The sequence below is a fragment of the Macaca nemestrina genome, chromosome 3, assembly GCF_043159975.1.
Source record: "Macaca nemestrina isolate mMacNem1 chromosome 3, mMacNem.hap1, whole genome shotgun sequence".
Lineage (NCBI taxonomy): Eukaryota > Metazoa > Chordata > Mammalia > Primates > Cercopithecidae > Macaca > Macaca nemestrina.
This window is the reverse complement of record NC_092127.1, coordinates 115,824,581-115,834,086: the sequence shown is the minus strand read 5'-3', so window position 1 is coordinate 115,834,086 and position 9,506 is coordinate 115,824,581. Positions and strand designations below refer to the sequence as shown.

General features: G+C 48.0%; 1 protein-coding gene across 1 annotated transcript; it reads right to left on the bottom strand.

The window, feature by feature from the left end:
* Positions 1-2,988: 2,988 nt before the first annotated feature.
* On the bottom strand, positions 2,989-7,444 carry LOC105499567 (RAS like family 11 member B). The gene is made up of 4 exons (XM_011772205.3): positions 7,171-7,444; positions 6,498-6,554; positions 5,263-5,339; positions 2,989-4,475 (listed from the first exon to the last, which is right to left on the bottom strand). Exons 1-4 carry the CDS (start codon positions 7,310-7,312, stop codon positions 4,005-4,007), a joined length of 747 nt encoding a protein of 248 aa, XP_011770507.1. The 5' UTR covers positions 7,313-7,444; the 3' UTR covers positions 2,989-4,004.
* Between the last annotated feature and the right edge of the window lie 2,062 nt (positions 7,445-9,506).

The window sequence follows — 9,506 nt, the reverse complement described above, 5'->3', positions numbered from 1 at the left end:
TTTCCCCTGGGTGCACAGGTAGCACCAGAGATTATCAGCTAGCTCATTTTTGAGGGATGTGCCTACAAACTTGTTCATTTGCCTAGAAAACACATTTGTTTTCTCCCTCTTGGAGTGTAAGATGAATGTCAAAATCTCATTTTTCACCAAAGCGAGGGGCTTACCATAAATACACCCATGGCTCCTAAACCTGGGGTTAGGAGCTGGCTGGGCAGGCAAACCCGGGGTCTGCGGCGCCTGGTGAGTGCTGGAGCCGGGAGCAGCCAGGAAGACTTTGAGGGTTGAGCCCTCTCTGCACACCACGCAGCGTCAGGCGGGCTGCAGAGTGTTTTGAATGTTTTTGATTTGAGGCAAGGGAGGAAACTCAAAAGGCAGACATCATGACAGAAGTGGATTCGGTTCTGAGACAGCCGGACTGCACGCCCCTCCCGCTCCCAGCCTGGACGTCTTTATGACTGAGCAGGGCTGGAAGCCAGTAAGCAGCTGGCTGATGGCAACAGCAGATGTGGTGTGGCAGCCAGGGGGGCCTGGAGCCCAGCAGGATCCAGGAGCCTATAGCAGCAAAGGGGAGATGAGAACAGCAGGACAGGAGACCCGGCCAGGGGAGGGAAGAGGAGGGCTCCTAGGTGGGGCTCTGCTGAGCCATCAGCCCAGGGCTTAGGCAGTGGCATCAGACAGACCTGGGGTGGAGTCCTGGAGGCCACCTAGGGCCTGGGCCAGCCACTTAATTCTCAGCCTCCCTTTTGCTTTTCTGAAGAAGAGACTAAAGATGGATTGTAGAGATATCACAGCAAACATCAGTTATTTCAAAAACCCTCCTGTGGGGCCTGGCACGCAGATTTTCCATAAATAGAAACATTAATTGTTATAACTGATGTGGCCCTAAGGTAAATTTCATCTGTCTGTGCCTCAGTTTCTTTATCTTTAAAATAGAAGCGATATTACTACCCTTCCTTATAGGATTTTTCAAAAGCTTAATGGGGGTAACATAGAATCTAGCATGTTGTAAATGTTCAGTAAATTCTAACTCCTTCCCTTTCTCTGCTCCCCTGTACCCCAGACACATACACATCCCTGCCTTCCCCTTCCCAGATGGCAAAGGAGGTATTCCCCTGTCTAGATGGAGAGGGTCGTTTCTCAGGGCCAGGTGGTGGTAGATCATAAATTTTAAAACAAAACAAAAAAAAACAGGGATTAAGTGAAGAGTTAACCAACAAGAGATGAGCAAAAGTAATAAAACATAAATCTAGACTTATTAGAAGAGAGAAAAATGTGTTCTAGAACTATAAATAGACAAATCTGCCTGAGAGAGTGGACAGAATGGGGACGTGGGTGGTTTCCAGCTGCGACTCTGTCTCTGTCCCTCTGTGTGTGTCTCTGTCTGTCTCTGTCTCTTTCCCTGTCCTCTCTCTCCTAGAGTGCCCTTACACAAGCCACTTTATCCCTCTGGGTGCACTAGAGCTCTGAGCTCCCTTCCAGCCTGTCTAAGGTGCAGTAGGAGAGACTGAGTCCAGTGCAGGGGTGAGGAAGTAAGGGGCAATCGCTAACTGGGGGGCCAGGAAGGGAGAAGGCAGAGCTCACAGCTCAGCAAGGGAGCAGACAAGGCCTGCCAGAGCCCTGCAGCCTGTAAGTTGGTGGGAAGGAAAGGGGGCAGTGGCGCGGCAGTGATCACTAAAATGCAGCACTGCTCAGCGCCTCGGGAGCATAAAGCCAGCCACCTGCAGGCAAACTCTTAATTCCAGAATGTGGGGAAGGGACATTTAGCAATTATATAAAGATCAACCTCTTGCTCAGTGGACATTGTTAACACAACCACGTGGGCTGAATAGAAATAAAAGCGAATAGAATCCAGTTGGAGATACTTGTCACTGCCCTTGAACTGAGATGTTTTCAGTCCCATGTTAGCACCATTTCCCTGCCCACCACCAACACACACACCCTTCTCAGAGATGAGGTTAGGCTGGAAGCACAGAAAGTTACCTTGCTTATTAGGAAGGTTTGAGGCATCCCTGGAAACCCTGTCAGCCATCAGGATCTGTACCCTGTGGGAACACTGATTGGAAATCCTGGCACCACCCCACAGTAGCCCCTCAACTGCTATTCACTGTGGCCCCATCGCCCCACGCATGCAGGATTGTCTTAGCTATGAAATCCTCCAAAAGACTAAGAACAGGAAATACAGTGAGGTGGCATTGATTCAGCTCCTTTGTGTGAATTTGAAGACATCACCCAAAACTTAGAGCCTGTCTTCAGGATCTGTAAAATGGTGTCAATACCCCACAGTATTCTCTTGGGTTCTCCTGGCCTTAAATGAGATCAGGTATGTGAAAGCACTACTCAAAGAAATGTCAGCTGTGATTATTTGCCCCTATAGATGGTGGCTCACTTAGCTTGCAGGAAAGATCTTCTAGGCCCAAGTGGCACAGACGAGAGAGCTGGCAGCTTTAGTGAGACACGTGTGGCAAAGGTCCATGGGACTGGCTCCTGATTTCACAGCCCCAGATCAATGACTGCAAGCTTCTACAGTGAGAATAAAGTGAATCTCCTGAAAGCAGCATACCCAAAAAAGAGGTCTGCCAAACAAAGCATGTGTAAAGAAGCAGTCATCTTAGTGTCCAAGAAAGAATACCCTCGAGGCTGTGCTGAATATGGGGAGCCAGACATCTGCCTTAGTATACCTAAGACATGAAGTTAGTGAATAGGAGATAAGCTAGTCTTGAATATAAAGCAGCAAATTACAATTTACAATGCTACAGGCTGTGGCCTTTGACAGGTTACTGATCTTGTTCTATAAGCCTGCTTCCTCATCTGTGTTATGGGGATAATATTAGCATGTACCTCCTTGGATTGCTGTAATCCTTGAGAGATAACCCCTGAAAGGCACAATGCCAGATTCAATGTGCCCAATAATCACAGGATACCAGGTCATACTTTGTCTAAAGGGCAGAAAGTTAACGTCTCAATAGAGACCAAGTTAGACGTCTGCTCTTTTTCAAGTGAGATTTATTGTACATAAAATAAATTAATTACAGTTTAAGCCAAAGCATGAGTGGCTTTTTAAAGTGCATCTGTAGAGGGGATTTGGCAGGTAGCCCCTGTTCACTTGCTGTAAAATAGTGTTTTCGTATTTCAGCCACCCTTAGGCACGACTCAGCCAGGCCTCGGAAGCACTCCAATGCCGTTGCCATGAACCATTTACACAAATCACACCAAAATCAACTGACACATTTTTTTTCCTGATGGAACAGTTAAAACCAAAAACAAAAAACTATACGGGCAAAGTCTGGGGCCGAAGAGTGTGAAGTTCACGACTCCTCAACACACAGCCCACTGAGCATGCACATCCTGTGAGGGGGAACCAGCGCCTTCCTGCAAACTGTGCAAGCTTACCGATGTCTGGTATACAGAATATTCTGGCCCATAAACTCAATCCATTTTTGAGGGGTAGGGGATTTTCCATCTTGTTCATAAAGAAAGAAATCTGGGTATCCTTCAGGTTAGAAAGGCATTCTGTAAGAATAGTGTTCCAGAGTTACAAATCATACTGACAAGAGAAAAGCAATTCTTCCTCTTGGGGGAAAAAAAGACAAAAAGAAAGAAGGAAAAAGAAAACGGGGAAAAAAGAAAGCCTATCAATGCTTAATCTGTTCTGTCATTCCCACTGTAAATCACACCAATACATTTGGTGAAACTGCAACGAACCACCATTTACAAGGTAGCTAAATGCAGACACCAAAACGATTATGCCCCCTCCCCACTCTAAAGGAAAAGACACAGAGTACATTTCACATATTCAGAGAGTGGCTCAGTGGGCTCTTTCAAGCCTCATCAATCCTGTCCCCCTTCTCAGAACAACACTTCCTTTTCTGTAGCAGTTCCATAGGCCCTCTTGGCCCTTCTGCTCCAGCCCTTTCTGGAACCAGGAATCACTGCCAGTATTCAACATTCCTGCACTCAGGCCCTCTTCCTGGGAAGACCAAACCCCCTTGAGTGCTCCTCCTGCTTCAGACAGAGGTGACAGTCCTCACTTTGGCAGAGAGAGCTTGCTTAAACCTCCTCTTCAGGTCCTGCATGTTGGGTGACTTGGGCCTGGGAATGAGGGAGGTTCTTCGCTTCTCAGGTGTGCTGCTAGGCTGTTGTTTGTGACTGACCTCTTTACAGAGAACATGGAAGGCGCTGTAGACGTCACTATAATTTTCACTGACAGACACTTCATAGAATGAGCAGCCTAGCATGCTGGCCAGCTGCAGTCCAAGCTGAGGGTCAACCTGTTTGATGTGCAACAGGTCAGCTTTGTTGGCCACGACCACCACAGGCAGCCGGGTGCCCAGGTGTAGCTGCTGCACGTGCTGGTGAAGCTGGCTGATGAGTTCATAGCTCTTGTAGTCAGTGATGGAGAAAACTATCACCACAGCATCTGCCCAGCGAATGCACCTATTCAGCTGTTCACTGCAGCTCAGGCTGTTCTCATGGACCTGAAAGAGAGGGGTGACGGCAAGGTGAATGCTGGTCAGTGGTGCAAAGAGCCTGGGCTTGGGTAGATTTCAAATTCAAAAGAGCCCTTCATAGTAATGCCAAGTTGCGGGCCATAAACAAGTTACATCGCACACACTTCAGCTTTCTTGACAATATGTTGATCCAGCTGCACAGAGTCGGAAGAAATAACAGTGCAGCTCACCACACTCCAGTGGAAAATTGACCTGCAGAGAACTCCATGCAGAGAGACTTTGTAGTTGCACAAAATGGGAAATTAACTGGCTAGACAGTAAGTCTGGCGAAGTAAAGATAGGAGCTGGAAGCATTTAAACCTGGATAACTGCCCAGTTCAGGAGGCGGGGGAAAAAAAAAAACCCTAGCATGGCGCTTTTGTCTATAGAGCAACTTTCCACAGTACAAAAGAGATTCCAAGTATTTGCAGACTATACCCAGAAGCTTGGTTTTTCATGCCAAAGACACATATATTAAAACTGGACTTTTTAACCAGAGCAAGGAAAACACCAATTCCTACTCCATTTGGTTTGGGCTTTCCGGCTGCGTTGAATCCTTCTAAAGGAAGATTTCTGCCCCTTGGCCAAATCCCCCAAACTAAACCATGCTAAGATTGACCAACAGCCAGATACAACGGAGTTGTCAGACAATATGTAAGTCTACATGTAACTCCGCAAATTTCTCTGCTCCTGCAGCATGAGGGACTTGAGAAAAAGTGCATGATTCCACAGCCAAGTAGGCTCCCCTTTCACCCAGAGTCTCAGAGCTTCTCACCTGAATACCTGGAGTGTCTTGAACCTGAATAGCCAGGGTTTCACCTTCTATCTGAACTTGTCTAGTATACAGATTACCTATGAAGGCAAATAAAAAAGATTATGTTCTTCCTTCTTGTACAACTTTTAAAACATTGAGTTTTAAGCTAGAAAAAAAAATGCACAATGCACAAAGGCACACAAAAAAGCTATAGTTTATTTCTATTTAGTGGGCTTACTTCAGATTAAAAAAAAAAACAAACAAACAGCAATTTTAACCTTATGTTAGATGTATTAAAACCAGGGCAAAGTTTGCAAGTTTTTGAAAACGTATTTATCTAATTTTAAACAAAGTTTCCATTTTTAGAATACTCCCTTGATGCAAATTATCTTGCTCAGCCTATGTGAGGTTTCTGTTTTCTTGAGTACTTGATCGTTCTTTGACTGTAACTTTGTATTTTGGCCGTTAGATAGAATGGCTTGCTAGACAAATACTGTTAGTAAACACACAGCCAATGTTATCAGTTGGAATAAAAATGTGACATAATGATAATCAACTCTACATCAAAGCAGAAGGCTGCCACGTCTTATCTTGGGATAGCTTATACAGCTCGTTTCAAATAATCCCCTATATGTACTCATATGGTCTACAGATTTAAGCAATTTGCTAACAGAGCATAGGTAGAAAGCTCTTAAGCCTCCCAGTGGCTATTCTTAATCATAGGGATTGAAAAATGTGTCCTCTCATTTATTCAGGAATTCTCCTCCTAAAATTCTACCATCCAGTTGTTTGTTAAGAAGGAAGAACTTTAGGTTTACAACTGCTCTCCTTTGGCCTTTGCTTTAAAAGGTCACCTCTGAAAGGCAGCCAGCAGAGAAGGAGAGGGGTGGGGGAAGGAGCTGACCATCTTTTTTTTTTTTTTTTTTTTTTTTTTTTTTTTTTACGACTTTTGCCGGAGTATTTTGAAGGGAAAGGTTCTTGACTACAAAGGGTGCTTCCAACTGGGGTCACTATAGTTAAAACATACCAAGGGGAATACTTTCAGGCACTTGATAAAATGATGAATGGGCTTGGAATGGAATGAGGCCAGATGGTAGTTATTGGGAGGGGGGGCATGGAGGGCTGGAGAAAGTTTTAAGTGGCAAGATCCTCAGGCTCGGACTGTCACTGAAAGAACCTGCCTGGGAAGTGCTGGAAAATGGGAACCACAGCCCTCCTGCAATGGGACAGAATTTTTCTCAAATGCATTGTCTCACCTGCATTTCTTTCATAGTCACCGATGAATCGCTTGGTGAGGAACCGGACCACCAGTGCTGCAGGTCACAAAAAAGAAAGTCAAAATGTTAACCTTGGAAGTTAGATTGTTCTCCACCCCACCCCCAGCCTGGAAAACAGCTCTCCCAAAGAAAGCCATAGATGGCCACCAAGTGAAATTCCTACCCTGTAGCTCCTTGACCCTTCTTGCAGACAAAAAGAAGGGGGGTAGAAGGCATCGTGAATTATGGCTCTGTGCAGCTGGAAGGCTCACTGAGCCCATCCCCTTCTCTGAGCCCGGCTGAGCCACACCTAAGCCTTCCACTAGACCCACGTCTTCCTAACCTTCAAGACCTCCCAGGGGTGCTAGCTTCACTAACTCCCCTTTCTGTGCCAGGCATTACCAGAGACTAAAACACCCCAAAGTTCTGATGGCGGCGGTGCCGGTGGTCCCCAGAAAGCCGCCTGGCCATTCTTGATCCCTGTTTCCCTCCTTTGTGGAAGCAGGCGGGTGGCGTCGACAACCGCTAAGCCCACTCCCAAGGGGCAGCGGCTCCCTGCAGGGGACGGCGAGCGGTCGGACTGCAGCTCCCGCCGCTCCCCATGCCTCGCTCAGCCTCAACTCCCGTCAGGGGTCGCCCACGACCAGCCCCGGGGTTAAGCGCGAGGACTCACCGGTCTTGCCCACGCCGCTGGCGCCCACCACCGCGATCTTGACCAGGCGGCGGCCGGCGGCGCCCACGCAGCAGTCGGAGGCGGCGGCGCTTCCCTGCGCGGGGTACTCGGCGATGGTGCACATGTTCTGAATGAGGCGCATCGCCTCGGCTGCGGAGCACCGCGCGGGAGGGGACTGAGGAACTGGAGAAGGCTAGCGCTGCACGGGAGCCGGCGGGAGAACCCGAATGCGGGGCTCCGCAGTAAAAAAAAAAAAAATATATATATATATATATATATATATATATATATATATATAAAATAACAACAACGATAAATAAGTGCAGGTACGGGCGGGGCTGGGGGCGGGCGCCAAGGCTCAGCAGGGCTCAGGCTCCGGACCGAGACTGTACTCGGGCGGCGCGCAAGTTGTTTTCTCCGCGCCCGGCCCCGCCCCCTTCCCCCGCGGCCAATCCCGGGGCGCCCTGAACGAGGCCGCGCCCCCAGCGCCGCTCCGGGCGCGCGACGGCCCCGGAGGCGCGTGGAGTCAGTGAGGAGCCCCGTGAGGCCTGGGGGGAAGGGGCCTCGGGTGGAGGGGAGCGGCGGGTGGGCAGAGGTGGCGCAGCCCAGGGCGGGCGCCTGGTAGGTCCCGCCGCGCGAGCACGGGGCAGATGCTGTGGCTGCCGGACCCGGGAGAGAGCCCAGCCCCCACAGAGCCATTCCGGACCGCTGCCTCCGCCGGCTCCACAGCCCACGCGCGCATTCGCTGCAGCCCCCACCTGGGGCGCCGGCTCGCGACGGGCCGGGAGCGGTGTCTGCTGCCCGGCTTAGTGCCGCATGCCCTAATTTGGAGCGATTGCACTGGCTTGGGTACATCCCGGCTCATAGATTCGGCTACAGTTGCAGTCATCCACAAAGCCCCCAGCCTAAGACCTTTAGAACCCCCTAAAATGTGACATTTGAAGCAAAAATATCATCCACATTTTATCCTAGACCCACATTCTCTGGCTCTTGTCGACAACACAAGCTAACGCGAACACACATGGTCGGACGCATGCACAGCACGCCCAGAAGCGGATCAAGAAGTAATTATAGAACAAGCGTTCCAACGCCTCACTCAGTCACACCTTCTCCAGGAACTGTGAAATGGAAAGAAAACAGCCCAGCTGCGACGTCTGAAGGGGCCCCGCACTTCGTCCCTGGTCATAAGACACCGCAAGAGTTTAGTTAAGTGGCTTGATGCCAAGGAAGAGGTGGGCCCTGCACTCCTAAAATCCCAAGCTCCGGCCCCTTACAGTCTCATCTGAGAAACACATCTTCAATGGCAGGCCAAATTCCTCTTGCAAGCTACAGTCTGTAGCTGCAGCTGATGGCAAGATGTCACTAGAGTCGCGGGTTAACCACCCCATCCCCCATGCAAGGCCCTCTCCCCGCTACCCTTTCAACCTTGTCCCAGAGGCTTTTATGCTGGGGTATGACAACAAACTCTGTGACTTTGTGTACCCACCCACATTAAAGTCTGAAATGTGAAATAAACCAATGCCCTTATCCACATATGTCACGCATCTAATTTGACCCTCTCTTCCAACCTGAACTTAATTGACCAGGTATTTGACAGAATTTATGAACCTCAGCCAGTTCAGACTCTGAGATGAACCTCTTGTCTACAGAGGTTTAGGTGTTTGCAGGAATGCAAGGAGAAATAGAAAGGTAATCTCAAGGTAGCAAGTTTTCTAGGATGGGCCACATAATTAGAAAGACACACAACCTTACAATAAGCATAATAAAATGTTGACTTCTAGGGAGATCACCAGAACAAAATAGCCATTTGAGTCAGAAAGAAAAAGAGCATTTCCAATATGCAGCATGTCTTTCTGCATGGTTTAAATCAGACTTGAGTGTCACTTCTATAAAATCAAACTTTGCAAGACTGTAATTACAGGTAACCATGTGCTTTTAAAATCCTTCCCCTCCAGAAAGCCTGCAATTCTATCATGCTTACATGGTAAAATAATTATGTAGGCTAAAGTATTTGTTTAACTGCTTTCTCTCTACACACACACACACACACACAGAGAGAGAGAGAGAGATGACAAAAACTGTCAAGGGGAATTTTGCTTTGAATCATTTAGCTTCTTGGGCTTGATTTTCATTACCATAAGCCCATACAAAACCTATGATTTTTCTGTCTGCAACGCAAAGGCTTGATTTGGTGTTCTTATTTTAGATCTAAACGATCTGGCTATGTGTTAAAGAACACAGAAAAGAAAGAAGCAAGAGAAAGATGGAAAAAAGAAAAGAGAGCTCTTCAAATTCCAAATACCTAGCATATCGCCTATCTCCACTCCACCTACCTC